At 46.8% G+C, this 15,738-nt stretch overlaps 1 protein-coding gene across 1 annotated transcript in view; it reads right to left on the bottom strand.

Moving 5' to 3' along the window:
- Nucleotides 1-2,076: 2,076 nt before the first annotated feature.
- Nucleotides 2,077-15,738, bottom strand: part of MDH1 (malate dehydrogenase 1) — a 103,500-nt gene continuing 89,838 nt past the window's right edge. The window contains exons 8-9 of the mRNA XM_078649434.1: nt 3,682-3,771; nt 2,077-2,420 (exon numbers count right to left, since the gene is read on the bottom strand). Coding sequence (XP_078505560.1) covers nt 2,295-2,420; nt 3,682-3,771 — 216 coding nt within the window. The 3' untranslated portion in view covers nt 2,077-2,294. The remainder of the gene's footprint in view (nt 2,421-3,681; nt 3,772-15,738) is intronic.

The raw sequence follows: 15,738 nt of genomic DNA on the forward strand, positions 1-15,738 counted from the left end.
TAAAAGTATTTAAAAAGGCACTTAAGTGCCGTAGATGCCTCCTACCGGCTGTCTTTTACTGTTCACCCCTATGTTGTAAGTGCACACCCGCAAGACGTACAACGTAGGGGTTATCTAAAGCACGTAGCGGAGTTATTTTCTAACTCTGCAACTTCGCGTAGAGGCACTACGCCTGCTCTGCCCAGGCTTACCCACCAGGCAAATATGAGGAGTGAGGGGAAGAGAATAGACTGCGATGAAACGGGATAGAGATTGCTCTAGTTCTACTAAAGGACCAGGCACATCCTTTGTGAACAAGAACTATGTCACATGGCTTGCAGTAGAGGCCACATGAAAGCCTAAGTAGTGCAGGAATCTTATTCCCTCACGCTCCTTATTTCAAGTTTGCTCATAGGTGTGCTGCAAGGTACCCTTTGAGTCAATGTTCTGACTGCTTTTATATCAATCATTGGAGATTAAGAGACCAAAGGGACAAAACCCTCAAATTACAAACAACTGCATGCATAACACATCTGATGGGTCAAGTCCAGCCAATCAGAATTAAAAGAGGGAAATCACCCCATTGAAGTCCACCCAGATGTTTTAAGCAGTGGTTAGTTAACTTTGAAAGAACTACGAAACTCTCCAAGTATTTAGTGATTATAAAATACACTTCATGTAGTTTGAATATATATATATATATATATATATATATATATATATATATATCTCAATAGCAGTTTGGACCCATGCGTGGTGCGGGCGCTCTTGCTGTAGCGTGGTGCGTTTTTTACGGCCGGGTCTGCCGTTTTAACATTAATCCTGGTTCCCTAGGGAAATAAAAACACTCACTCGTCTTGAGTTGAAATCATAGCGGTATTAATGCAACCTTAGCCCCAACGCGTTTCGCCTCTCACGAAGCTTGCTCACGTGATGTTGAGTAATTTTCTAAGTCCTTCTTTTATCACCATAACACAGGTAACTTCCTGTGTTACATCCAAGTGCATGTTGGTTAATGTAGTTACAAGGGTAAGCGGATATTCATATCCCCTCTTTGGGTGACCGGGATTCCCGTGCCAACCCCCGCAAAGGATACCAGGCAGAGAGGTTGCGGCGGTCAAACAAGGGGGACCCGAGGGGGCACCGAAGTGTACATTTGCCTCACCTCCCCAATAGACTTCAATTGCTGCGCCTGTCACGGAAGCCGACTTGATCTTCATCACACCACAGCAACTTTCAATTCCCTCGAGGCACAACATTGGTGCTTTGTGGGAAGTATAGTTCCACCACACAGGACTACACAGCTTGATTGCATCACATCGTGGGGGCGGAGCATGGCAACTGTTAACAACAGCGTGACGGGCTGACCATTAGCAGCACAAGGAGCAGCTGGAGAGGGGCGCTGAGGAAGGCAAAAAGTGCCGAAATGCATTCGCCCGAGACCTGTGAGCAGTAAAGTGCTCCTTTGAATCTCCCTTCTGGGTCACGTCTCTTTTGGAGGAGGGGTTGTATATATATATATAAAAAAAAATTAAAAAATCTTTGGGTGTGTGGTTATATCGGGAAGCAGCTGTCAGTAGGTTTGTGTGAGGGATCGTGGTTGCAGTTCATTTTTTCTACCAGATCAGGTTATTCGGTGAGTTTACCACATAACTTTGTGCTGCTACACAAAGAACCTTAATATTTTGCTTCAAAAGTCTAATGTATTGTGGTTCATAGTTTTGTATTGCTGATTGTACACTACATTTTCATGTGCACCAAAATAAGATACAGCTGTTTATGCAAAGGCAGCAAATAGACCTGATGTCATATCGCCAGAGTTCTCCATTTCAGGCATCTTTTTGGTGGTTCGGTTTACAACCAAGACTAGACCCTGGGAAGTAAAGGGGTGGCAGAGTGCATATAAGAATTTTAAGTTTGGGGGGGGGGGGGGGGGGGGGGGAATTCAAAGTAAATGCGCTCCCAGTTTGATGCATCATGGTCAAGTATACTAGACTGCATTGCAAGATGGGATCTATTTTTTTTATTTACATTTTCTTTGATGACTGAATCAGATTACAGCTCAATATATAAATTTAAAAAAAACACCACACAATCTAAATCAAACACCACGTTATTTATTTCACGGAGGTTGTTTTTTGAACCATCATTATTAGTATTACAGTCATAATTGTGATGCAATCTTTAAGATAAATGACCTTGATAGTTTAAAATAGTTTCTCTCCAACATATGGTTAAGTGCTACTGTAGGTTTAAAGACAACATTTTATCGTCTGGGCATTTAAGTGCTTTTCTGAAACTGGAATTTCATCTAGTCAAGCAGTAGCAAGAAATTCAAATGCAGTTTCTTTCTCCTCCACCAACTCTCTGGCTGTTAAATCCATCTTCTCGCGGGAGAAATCATTGATCGGTAGCCCTTCAACAAAGCACCAGCTTTTATTCTGCATGGAAAGAAGGTAAACCAGATTGAGAATTAGAAATACATCAAATGAATCCAAAGAACATGCACGTTTAGTTTACGTAGTTGCACAGTACCATGAAAACAGCCCCTGAAATAAAAAGTGTTAAAAACTGAATAGTAAGGAGAACCCTTTTTCACATTACAGCATAGTTTAAGCCAACTTCAGTGAAATAGAGTCTGAAAACCTGGTGGTTTGACCATCTAAGTATGCAGTTGGGAGAGACTCAGGTTTTCTAGTGCATGGTTACTAGACCTACATTTAATGGCAAAAATTAATCTTAAAATCCAACAAGTTAGTAACAGGATAGAATGAAAAGTGGGGATTGTGGGTGCCCAGCATCAGATGACAGCTTAGACAAAGTTGATAGTAAGACATTTTCAGGTGAATTAAAACCTAAATGCAGTGGGGCCGGGGCATGGATAAAAACATGAACATTAAAAACTCATTGCCTAGTTCTACAAATGAGGCCCTGGCCAACAGCCCATTTATTTGCTAGGCAGTTCTGGTTAAAAGGGTACATGGTACCCAATTGTCTGCTCATTGGTGCCCAGAAAAGCCCAATCAAAATATGGAGGGCAAAAAAATGCCTCGTTTGTGTTGAATGAAGGCTTACAGTGGATTGGTGGGTGAAGCCAGGCAAAGCAATTCATATGTAGCTTGGTTCCTGCACTGCTGCATCACCCAAAAACATGTATTGCCATATTACGATCACTATGCTATAAAACAGTACAGCAGGTCATCAACAATATCATAAGCTACATTTAATGAGGTCATACTGAATAGATAAACTGCAACAGATGGACGGTATGCTGAATGATTCAAACATTCTCCCCCAGTTAAGAGATCTGGGTTAAATCCATAGTTCTTTTGCCCACTACGACACCCCAGTTTAGACCCAGCCTTATGCAAATCAGTCTTGACCCTGTACCTCATGGGAACAGTCCAAACCGAACTGCCAAGACCTGGCCTGGCAGTTTGGGCTGGACCGATTCCATTGGGCGCAGGGTAATGACTGATTTGCATATGGCTGGGTTAAATCTTAAAAATAACCACAAATAATCTAAACTATAGGAGGCAATTAGAATTAGTTCATCAGCACATCTGAACAGTGAACGAATATGGTTTAAAGGAAAACAAAGAAAGTTTCCTACAAAACAATAAAATTGGAAGAAGATTTTTTGGATCACACGGAGCATGTTGTGGAAAAGATTTAGACTTCAAAACACACAAGTACATTTACCTTGATAGTCACAGGGAACGAATAAACCAAATCCTCAGGGATGCCGTAGGAATTGCCATCTGAAATTACTCCCATGGAAACAAATTCTCCCTGAAGGAAAGAAAGAAAAAGCAAGCCAATTAGCAGGAGAGAAACAGATCAACTTCCAGCAGGTCGAACATCATTAAAACATACAGGAGAAGTCGGGGGTGAATCTGGAGGTGTACAACATGAAGTAGTGAATAACATTTGGGAAACACTATCGCCCCATTTCACTGGCTATGGACGATGTACCATGACTTCTCAAAATAAATCCAACAAAAGGCGACCTCAGTACAACGAATATAACATATTGGGAACTTGCAACATTTCAGGTACTAAGGACAACAGCCACAAAACATTGACAGCAGAAAAAAAAGCCACCAGAAACAATTTCTACTCTATGAAAGCACAGGAAGGTTTCAACATAAACCCAGAAATTCAATGCAATTGTAGTGTTAGATTCCAACGCAGTTGGGAACAGAAGTTGATGTTTTACTAGCTCATTTTGGAGACTAATAACTACATATTGTTGCTACCTTTTTGAGGAGTATTAACAGTGTTTCTTCTAAAAGCGACAACTTCATGTTGGTACTGTGGAAGGGCCTAGACCAGTTGTTCTTCACCTGTGGTGCAGGGACCCCTGGGGGGGCACCGTGTCTAATTAGGTGATCTGTGACTGCTTAGAAAATTAATTATGTTTATATAAATGAAGCAGCAAACTTTAAAGCTGAAAATGTTAAAATTCTTTGCCAATTACAGAACGTTTTAAGTTGGAAGCTAAAGATTAAGTTAATAGCCTCATATTGGTGGCAGTTACGAGTACATCAAGAAGAATATAGTATGGATGATTATTTGCTTACATTTATAAACGCTCCAACCTTTTCATTAAAATTCAGATTTGTGAATAAAATAAAATATTTGATTGTTTATGTATTGGTTTGATCAATGCTAGTTTATATATTTTTGTATCATTTCGCAGTTTGAATAATCGAAAATGCTAATGCTGGAAAGATTCAGTGGGGATAATCAGACTTCAATTATAATTTGATTAGGGTCTGTGGGTTCCAGTAATGATTGTGGGGGACGGGGGGGTCCACAGAAATCAAAAAGTTTAGAACCACTGGCCTAGACCACACACAGTACCCATTCAGGTAAAGGATCCACTTAAAGAATTGTGCAGAGGAAATGTTCTATGTTATGTGATGTAAATAGTGAACCGTTACAACATGTTAATATCCGTGTAACTGGAGGTTGACAATCAGAAAGCCCACAAAATGCAAGCTGAATGTAGTTATACAAAGAAATAAATTAAAAAACACCTACTGAAAGCCGCACTTTGGTTTGAACTACAATACAAAACTCAAACAGCTAGACAAATCAATCAAGACATTTATAGAGCGCACTACTTACCCGTAGGGTCTCAAGGCGCTTGGGGGGGGGGGGGGGGGGGGTGCCGTCACTGCTCGACCAGCCAGGTCTTGAGTTTCTTCCTGAAGGAGAGGTGATCTTGGGTCAGGCGCAGGTTGGCCGGGAGGGAGTTCCAGGTCTTGGCGGCCAGGTAGGAGAAGGATCTTCCTCCTGTAGTCGCTCTACGGATGCGTGGGACGGCGGCGAGGGCGTGGCTGGCTGATCGGAGGTGGCGTTTGGGAGCGCAGACGTTGATTCGGTTGTTGAGGTAGCTCGGTCCTTGATCGTGTAGGGCTTTGTGTGCGTGGGTGAGGAGACGGAAGGTGATTCTTTTGTTGACGGGGAGCCAATGCAGGTCTCTCAGGTGTCCGGAGATGTGGCTGTTTCGTGGGATGTCGAGGATGAGTCTGGCTGAGGTGTTCTGGATCCGCTGGAGTCTCTTCTGGAGCTTGGCGGTGGTTCCGACGTAGAGGGCGTTGCCGTAGTCCAGTCGGCTGGTGACGAGGGCCTGGGTGACGTCTTCCTGGTCTCCGTGGGGATCCACCAGAAGATCTTTCGTAGCATGCGCAGGATGTTGAAGCATGACGAGGAGACGGCGTTGACTTGTCTGGTCATGGAGAGGGAGGAGTCCAGGATGAAGCCCAGGTTGCGTGCGTGGTTCGTCGGTTTGGGTGCGGTGCCCAGGGCGGGGGGCCACCAGGAGTCGTCCCAGGCGGAGGGCGAGGAGCCCAGGATGAGGACCTCCGTCTTGTCTGAGTTCAGTTTCAGGCGGCTGGTCGTCATCCACTCGGCTACCTCTTTCATCCCTTCGTGCAGGTTGGCTCTGGCGGCGGCGGGGTGGTTGGTCAGGGAGAGGATCAGCTGGGTGTCGTCGGCGTAGGAGATTATGTTGAGGTTGTGTTGGCGTACGATGGCCGCGAGGGGGCTCATGTAGACGTTGAAGAGTGTAGGGCTCAGCGAGGATCCTTGAGGGACGCCGCAGATGACTTCGGTGGCTTCTGACTTGTACGGTGGTAGGCGGACTCTGTGTTCTTCCGTCGAGGAAGGAGACGATCCATTCCAGTGCCTTCTCCTGGATTCCGACGTTGCTTAGGCGCTGCACTAGGGTGCGGTGGCAGACAGTGTCGAAGGCCGCAGAGAGGTCTAGGAGGATGAGGGCCGCTGTTTCTCCGTTGTCCATCAGGGGTCGGATGTCGTCGGTGGCGGCGATGAGGGCGGTCTCTGTGCTGTGGTTGGCTCGGAAGCCGGACTGTGAGGGGTCGAGGGATCCGTTCGTCTCGAGGAAGGCGGCCAGCTGTTTGTTGACGGTCTTCTCGATGACTTTGGCTGGAAACGGGAGTAGCGAGATGGGGCGGTAGTTTTTGAGTTCGGTGGGGTCTGCTGTAGGTTTCTTGAGTAGAGCGCTGAGTTCGGCGTGCTTCCAGCTCTCGGGGAAGGTGGCTGTGTCGAAGGAGGTGTTGATAATGTCCCGCAGGTGGGGTGCGATGACAGCGTCGGCCTTGTTGAAGACGTGGTGAGGGCAGGGGTCGGTCGGAGATCCGGAGTGGACGGAGTTCATCATGCGGACGGTGTCTTCGGTGCTGATCGGGGTCCAGGCTCGGAGGGTGGTGGTGGGCGGTGTTGCTGTGGTCGTGGCGTGCGTCGGTTGAGTGCTGAAGCTGTTGTGTATGTCCGCGATCTTGTTGTGGAAGTAGGAGGCGAGGGAGTTGCAGAGGTCTTGCGAAGGGGTGATGTCGTTGTTTCCGGCGTTGGGGTTGGAGAGCTCTTTCACGATGTTGAAGAGTTCCTTGCAGTTGTGTGCGTTGTTGTCCAGCCGGTCTTTGAATGCAGTTTTCTTGGCGGCGCGGATCAGTTGGTGGTGCTTCCGGGTGGCGAGCTTGAGGGTGGTCATGTTGTCCGGTGTAGGTTCCTTTCTCCAGACTCTCGAGGGCTCGGCAGTTCTTCTTGGAGCTCTTGAGTTCGTCGGTGAACCAAGGGGCTTTCTTGCTGCCGGGTCTGCTGGGCGGGGTCCTCAGAGGGGCGAGTTCGTCCGCGCAGTTGCTGATCCACTTCGTGAGGTTGTCGGCGGCCTGGCTGGGGTTCGCTGAGCTGGCAGGAGGGTGCTGGCTCAGGGAGGCGGCGAGCTGGTCGGCTGTGATCTTGTTCCAGCTTCTACGGGCGACCTGTTGCTGGTGGTGGTGGATCGTCGTTCTTTCGAAGGTGAAGTGGACACAGCTGTGGTCCGTCCAGTGGAGTTCTGTGGCGTGGCTGAAGGCGATGTCTTTGCTGGATGAGAAGACGGCGTCAGTGTGTGTCCGGCGAGGTGGGTGGGGGTGCTCACCAGTTGCTTGAGTCCAAGGTTGGCGAGGTTGTCGAGCAGGGTGCTGGTGTTGCGGTCGTTGTTGTTCTCCAGGTGGAAGTTGAGGTCCCCCAGGAGGATGTAATCAGCGGAGGGGAGGGCGTGCGGGCTGACGAAGTCGGCGATGTCCTCGCTGAATGGAGTGCGTGGTCCCGGGGGTCGGTAGATCAGGGTGCCTCTGAGGGTGGTCTTCGGGTCGGTGTGGATCTGGAAATGCAGGTGTTCGGCGGTGGTTAGGGTGTTGTCGGTGCTAGTGGTGATACGGATGGTGTTCCTGTGGATGATGGCGATGCCTCCTCCCATCTGGTTGGCGGTGCGGTCCCTCCGGGTGATCTTGTAGCCCTCTGGGATGGCGATGGCGATGTTGGGTGCTGAAGAGGCGTGCATCCAGGTCTCCGTGAGGAAGGCAACGTCAGGGGCTGTGGTGTCTAGGAGGTTCCAGAGTTCGATGGCGTGTCTGTGGACGGAGCGGGTGTTGAGCAGGATGCACTTGAGGTGGTTGCTGCTGGTGTTCGGCTTGGCAGGTGCTGGTGCCAGGCAGGTCCGGATGCAGGTGAATTTGCAGGCCTGGCAGCTGAAGGGTCCATGGGTGCGTCGTGGGGTGGCTTGGTGGCATCCAGGGATTCTGCCGGTGTTGAGTGCGATGAGGGAGGCGGCGGAGTACGTCAGGCGGGTCGGCCGGGGTCCTCGTGGGCCAGGGGGCCTGGCACTGGGCGCGGTCCAGGCACGGACGGGCGTAGACGGGCTTACCTTTGGCACGCCTTCGGCGCACAATCCGGGAGCCCGCTGCGCGTGACCGCTGCGCGTGACCGCTGCGCGTTCGCACGGTCGCCATATATGGCGAAGTGCGCGGGGGGGGGGGGGGCGGAGCAGCTGGGAGGCGGGAGCGGGGAGGGTACAGAAGGAAAAAAGGGGCGGGGTTAGCGGCGGTGGCGGGAAGCGGGGAGGGAGGACGACGGGGGCTAACAGAAACAGGCAATACAGAAAGAACAAATACAGGAAACAAGCCAATACAGAGGACTAAACTAAACACACATCAAATGCAGCAAAGATAACAGGGGCAGGTCAGGCGGCCACGGACCACGCCGCTCGAAGGCAGGCGGCGTGGTCACGCGGCGGAGCGAGGCAGAAGGCGGGGGGGCACACGCAGCAGCTGGTGGCCGTGCGGCGCGGGGGTGTCCTAGAACTAGGTCACACACCTGCGTCGCACAGTCGCCATATATGGCCAAGTGCGCGGGGGGCGGAGCAGCTGGGAGGCAGGAGCGGGGAGGGTACAGAAGGAAAAAAGGGGCGGGGCTAGCAGCGGTGGCGGGAAGCGGGGAGGGGGGACGACGGGGGCTAACAGAAAGAACAACAAATACAGGAAACAAGCCAATACAGAGGACTAAACTAAACACACATCAAATGCAGCAAAGATAACAGGGGCAGGTCAGGCGGCCACGGACCACGCCGCTCGAAGGCAGGGGGCGTGGTCACGCGGCGGAGCGAGGCAGAGGGCGGGGGGGCACACGCAGCAGCTGTTGGCCGTGCGGCGCAGGGGTGTCCTGGCTGTAATGTACACCCCTTGTTTTCCCAACTCTATGTAAGAGTAGAATCTTGTGCAATATGAAGTGGCTCCAGAAGGTTTGCTTAATAGTATCTTTGCTCAAGAAGCGCCATTTCCACAAAGTTGGCAAGGAGAGCTTTCTGAAACAGTGTTCACGGTGAACATTTTGAGAAGTTATTTTCTCATCTTGCTATATTCAAGAGGAGAGACAAGAGATTAAGAGTGGTACGTTTATGAGAGCCATGGTGCATCGGTATGTACAGTCTAACATCACATTTGTCAGTCTTGTACATTCCACCCCGTCTACATTTAAAAGTGCTGGGGCACTGCCACTCAAAGAAACTGGAGGACTGGCAATAAATGCAAGTTTTTTTTTTTTTTTTTTTTTTTAAATTAACGTGTTCCACATTTACCATTTCTAAAGGTTTTGATAAGACAAACTGACTCAACACAACACAGCCATATGCTTAAGGCAACCTTCCTGTGTACTACTCAAAGCCCATAGGACCGGGATTGGATCGAAATCTCCCAAGGGCAGCACTCAAAATTTGCATTATATTCTGACCAAATGTAAATGGCCTATACCCTTTTTCTGTATTTAGTGGTTTGTTTTCAGATACACCAAAGCAAAATAAAACTCACCTACAATACCCAAGTTATCAGCATACAGCTATCACTGAAAATAATAACTTAATCCCCTATGGTCTCTATGAAAACCACAGAGCGGTCATAAAGATTGACACAGTGTTAATTGGACGATTAAAACCAACCTTACATTTCCGAATCGATTTGCAGGTTTCTCCAAACTCCCTCTCTGTGAACCTCAGAGTAGAAAGCCTGCGAGTAGGTACCTCACATCTTGGCACTTCTTACAAGTGTTGGATGCCAATACAAGCTTTTACATGATTCTAAAGTTCCAGTGTAACCTGAAGCATAACACACTAGCCATATCAGTTCATCAGGTATGTTCATATTGATTCATGTCAAGCAAACATTTCCTCCAGCTGAATTCTGCGGTGTAATTTATTACTCCAATTAAGCCAACAGATCTGCATATGGTCAGCACTTGAGGAATTCACCGTGTCCAATAATCTGGATACTTCCTATATCTTCAGCAGTCAGAATATTATTTTGGATTTTCAATCAACAGGTTTAGAAAGCGCCATGTGCGCTCTTTAAGAAGGAGAAAATGCCACAATTTCCTACATTTTAGATAAAAGGGGGTTTAGGCCCATGGGACGAGGTTTAGGCAGGGCCGTATTATCGTTTTCAAAAACGGGAATGAGCCTTTACCTCGCTTTCTTTATAAGCATTCACAATTTCACTTTATGGACACTCATTACTTTGTTTGTTCCGGTACTTTATTTATACCTTTTGCTTTGCGATTTGTTTTTTCATTGATTCATTTCAGTACGAAAAAGACAAGTGTCTGGTCATACCGGTGTTATAATCATTTTACAAAACATTATAATCATAAAACATTACATCACATTGGTTGATAAATATGCGTGTATTGGATGTATTTATCTTCTATGTTTTTTTTTTTAATGTCCAATGTTACTTGGCTGTCTAAATTAGTGATCCTAGACTTTAAGTGTCTATATCCGGTATCTGTGAATACACAGGGAAAAATTCTTCTTAAATTTTTCCGGAAAGGAATTTATATCTTATTTCACAGGCTTGAATTCAATTCTTCATTCCTCTGTGCTCTGAACGTGTGCCGACGTGTTTCGAAACCTATGCGTTACATTCCAGGATTCTTGTCAGGGCTTTTAAGTTGTGGCAGCTTTGGTTTTGTTCCGTAATGGATGTGCAACAAGACATTTAAGATTCTATTTTACATGCTCCTTTTATCTAATTTTATTGCCAATTGTACCCGAGAAGCAATAGTCGTCTTCTCATCTAGTATTAAGGTTCCACACGGTGGGCTCTCTTGATTGGGGAATTTTAATTTGTTTGAAAACAGAGGGTCTGTTAGGAATGTCGATTTGGTTGCCTTGATTATAACGACTTATGTCTTTTGTCTGTTTCCTAGCTTTATTTTTCTTCTTTTACATCTATTTTCGGAGTGGACAATTATCTCCGCTCTGTTTTCTTGCATTTACGATGTTTCACTCTCGCTTACTGAAATAAAATCAATGGGAGCGGTTATCTATACTGGCCTCAGTGTTTTGGCGTTATTTTATATCAAGGTTAGAGTTGCGCTTACCTCGTTAAGCCATAAGATTTGTGTCGTCTTAACGGATATCTTTCAAAACGGCACATTTAGTGGCCCAGTGTGTTGCATTGTGGGTCACGTAGTTTGCAGAGTTCTCTAAAATTTTGACAACTCCGTCATGGTGTTGAGGTAGGTCGTGGCACTATTGTATTTAAGTATTAAATATGCCTCTTTTTGAAGTAGAGCGATATCGATATCAATTGGACGTTTTGATGAATTGCTAGAACGGTCCATTTAAACTAATTTTCTCCATGCGACTTCTCAAAGTGCTCGACCATTGGGGCAGGGACTACCTTTTTTATTCTTGATCTAGGTTGGGTAATTCTGGTGTTAACCTGTTGGTTCGTCTTCCCAATATAGATTTTCAAACAGGGGCACATCATGGCATAAACTGCATTTTTGGTTTTGCAGTTCGTGAATTCTGCATGTTTCCATTTAATGCGGTTGTGGCAGAATTCCGTGCCTTCTATGGTGGTGTTGCAAGCCACACAATGGCCACATTTGCGATTTTCTATAGAGATGTCGTCAAGTGGTTCGCTACTGGAGCGCATCTACATCTAAAAAGGTCATCTGAGTTTTACTAGATTATACAGAAAACTATGTCTTCGTGTCAGGCATGGAGCCATTCGTGGAACGAATCTAACTCCACCTGGCTCCCCTGACACAGGAGCCATATAGCGTCGGTATATCGCAGCCACTGTAGTATTTGACCTTTAAAGGGAGTATTCGATAAATCTTTCCTCGTATTGAGCCATTTCTGGAGCATAAGGACATCCCATAGCGGCGCCTCTCACTTATACAAAGAATTGATAGTCAAATCTAAAATAATTCTCTTAGGGCCACCTCTGCTAGTTGTAGGATAAATGTGGTTGGGACCCTATTGGGGTCTACTATCTAGATATAGTTCCAGTGCCTCATCTTGGGGCATCTGTGTATAAAGCGATGTGACGTCTAGTGTCACCATCAATTGGGTCTGTTCATCAAATGATGAGCCTTCTATTTTTGTGATGAAGTCTGTAGTGTCTCGCAGATATGACCGTACTTCTTTGAGAAAGGGTTTTAAAAAGAAATCTACATATTTTGCAATTGGTTCTAGAATAGAGTCGCAGCCCGAGACTATCTGTCTCCATGGGGGCTCCTCTAGATTCTTTTTTTTTTTTTTTTTTTTAAAACCTTTATTGAGAGACACGTATAAGTACAAGCGCAGGCCTACAACCACAGGGGCCGGCCGCAAAATCAGGAGATTCATAAAGGAGCAACATCAATGTGTATGATAGAGCGAATACAGGATAGACGTGGAATAAAGTCGTTACACAGTCAGCGCCAGGATAAGAAAGGTTTCATTTTATGTTATATAAAGGAGGCAGCAACCATATCTACTAGGGCGTCATGCAACATATACAGAAAAGAGGGGGGGGGCGGGAGGGATACAGCCCCCCACGCAATCAGAGAACCACAGTAGGGCGAGGCCCCGAGAGGTCACACGCCCATCAAAGGTTCAAAAATAAAGAACAAATCATAGCAAACAAATAAATCGGGCGCCACATAGACAGCCCTCCCGCCCCGAAAAAGGAGAAAGTGCAGACACGTTCTAAACGTAGGAGTAAAAACAAAGGGACATAGCCCACCCCCTAGAAAAAGGCAAAAAGGGACCATAGAATAAAACAAACTAAAATAATAAACACCCCCCCCACCCTACATCACTGTAATGGCTATGGCCTACCCCACTAAACAGCGTGCCTGTCGCCCAGAGTCATCCGAAATATAGAAGAAGGAGAAAAGAAATAACAACAAAGAAAGAGAAAGGAGAAAGAGAGAAAAGGAGAGGAAAAAGAAAGAAGAGAGAGAGAGGAGAGGAGCCGGCGATCGAAGTACAGAACACCACCCCACCCGCAACAACGGATCACTTAATCGAGGTCAGAAAGGATATTGAGAAAAGCCTACACAAGGATGGAGACAGGAACTGTCCAAATAATGAGGCCCGGAGATGCCATTTAACAAAACAAAGGTCCCGCAGGCAACCAGGCACGATCACCCCTGTCCAATTCTATGAAGAGTCGAGCTGCCAGACCCCGCCACGGCCAAGAAACGGCATGATACAGTGGGTCCATACCATTCAGGGAAAGCAAGTGGGATCTCCGCGGAACAGCGTCTCAGCCAACAAGAAGCAACCAGGAAAACTCGGCAGCAGTCAGAATGCAAAAGTACCTCAAAGATCCACGTGGCCAAGCACAATAACTGGGCTGTCCAGCACGAAGCAAAGAAACCAGGATGTAGGAAACACTGCAGCATCGGCATCGGGTCCTCTTGATCCCATAGAATCGTACACCCAGCCGGAGATCCCAGCACAGCAGCTGGAGAAGTTTCAACCATCACAACTCGGGGAGACACCGCGTCACAAAATGGCGAAGCAACCATGGCGTCGATCCGCAACTCCAAGTCCCTGCATTTCAAGGACAGGTCGATCCGCAGAGCAGCCAGGGCAAACAAGACAGCACTCCGGGTAGGGGCCGCCTGAATCAAACGAGGTTCGGAGAGAGCAAATGCAGCAACGTCCCTGTCTCCAGGAGAAAGACACTCCGAGGGGCCATCCGCCATCTTGAGCGCAACGCCCGCCGCCACTGTCGCCTCCGCCGCCAATCCCACCAGGAGCCCGGGAGGCCCCAGGATACACAGTCGATCCGCGGCGGATGGCGCTCGGCGGAGAAAGGAGAGTCACCAGAAGAACGGGCGTGCTCCCCACAACACTCGGGGGAGCCCTGCACTGGATCCCAGGCGGGACAATCAACAGGAGTGGGCTTCTCACTCGAGGGGTGCCGGACAGCGCGGCTTCTCTTCTTCGGGCCGGCAGGCAATCGGACATGCGGGGCGGCCCACCATCAGGGGTGGGTACGCTCCGGCGCCTCCGGCTCGCGGCTCCCACAATCGGGTCTCTCCACCGGTTCCGGACCGCCGGCACTCCGAACACCTCCGGGCAGGCACAGCACGCGAGGCCCCGGCGTCAGGGACGGGAAGGCCAGCAAGGCAACAAGGGCAGAACGCAGAAACCACTGCACGCCAGAGCCCCGGAAAAGGACGGTAAGTGAAGGCTCTTCCTTGGTAATCGAATTCGAAACACCCCGAACAGGATGAAAGACAGGATAGGTGGCGGGGAGGAAGGGATCTCTCTCCTCTAGATTCTTATGAAATTTTGGCACGAAGTACAATATCAGTGTTCTTGGGAACTTTTTTGTTAAAAAGTCAAGTTCTTTAGGTCCCAAGAATCCTCCTTCTATTCCCAATTGTAATATTTTCGAGATTGTGTCTTCTACAGCTTTAGCTGGGTCGTCTTTAACTGGTCGATATCAAGTTCTATGGTTATAACACAGATATACCCAGACACTGGTCTTTTTCGTACTGAAAGGAATTAACAAAAAAAAAAGAAAAATCACAAAGCTAAAGGTATAAATAAAGTACCGGAACAGAAAGTAGTGAGTTTGTCCATTAAGCGAAATTGTGAATGCTTATAAAGAAAGCAGGTAAAGGCCCATTCTCCTTTATGATAACAATTTCCTTCACGGCAGGCCAGACCTCAATTGCAGTTCACTGTCAAAGCAATGTTTATTTAGACCTTAGTCTTTAAGCAGATCTAAAACCAATTTGAACAGATTAAAACAATCACAGTTTGTACATTCTCAAAGTTAAAAAAGTTGGTAAGTTAGTTTTCAATGAGTGGTGCATAATCAGACGCTCTTACTCGGAAAGACTCAGCACATTATAAAATTATACAGTATAAAATATTCTTTAAAATACAGTCCTCATTTTAAAAAAAATGTGATAACCTAGTCCAAAAGTGAAGATTGTTTAAAATCACTACACATTTCGGCTAATTCTCCAAGGAAACTTGATTTCTTTCATATAGTTTCCCACTGCAATCGCTATGTGAAGATTTGGCATTTCTCCAAGTATTTCTGCTGCCTTAATACGTTACCTTTTATTATACTTAAAAAATATTGGGCGGAGATAACATTTACGCTGCTCTAATAGTGTTACACAGTCTAGCAAAATGTGCAATATATCTCCTTTAGTGCCCAAACTACACTTACAGTAACCATCAGTGTGACATTTTTCTTTTTAATTCTTCATTTACTAGCCAGGGGTTTATACCCATTCTCAGTCTTAAGATATCCTGTCTATACCAGTAATTAGGTAAGATATCCAGATAAGGGAACACATTTTCTTTTCGCCATGAATCCCTCATTTGTTTCACCGATTTTTTCTTCTCTAGGTATACCATATCTGCTCTTCGAGACTTTTTGTCCGTGTTTCGTGAGCTCACACAGAGAATTCTACATGCAGGGAATCATGGGAGATTTTCACCTATGTTTTCACAGGCCTGTAATATTTTCTTCCTTATCTCCTTAGCCCATTTTAGGCTACTTAATAGGATCTCTTTCCTACACCATTGTGACACCTTCTGGCCGGTCTCTATATCCAGACATTTCCAAAATCTAATTAAAATCATTTGTGCCTGTATGCTCCAAGCGG

Source organism: Lissotriton helveticus, chromosome 6 (genome assembly GCF_964261635.1).
Source record: "Lissotriton helveticus chromosome 6, aLisHel1.1, whole genome shotgun sequence".
In the NCBI taxonomy this organism is placed as follows: Eukaryota; Metazoa; Chordata; class Amphibia; order Caudata; family Salamandridae; genus Lissotriton; species Lissotriton helveticus.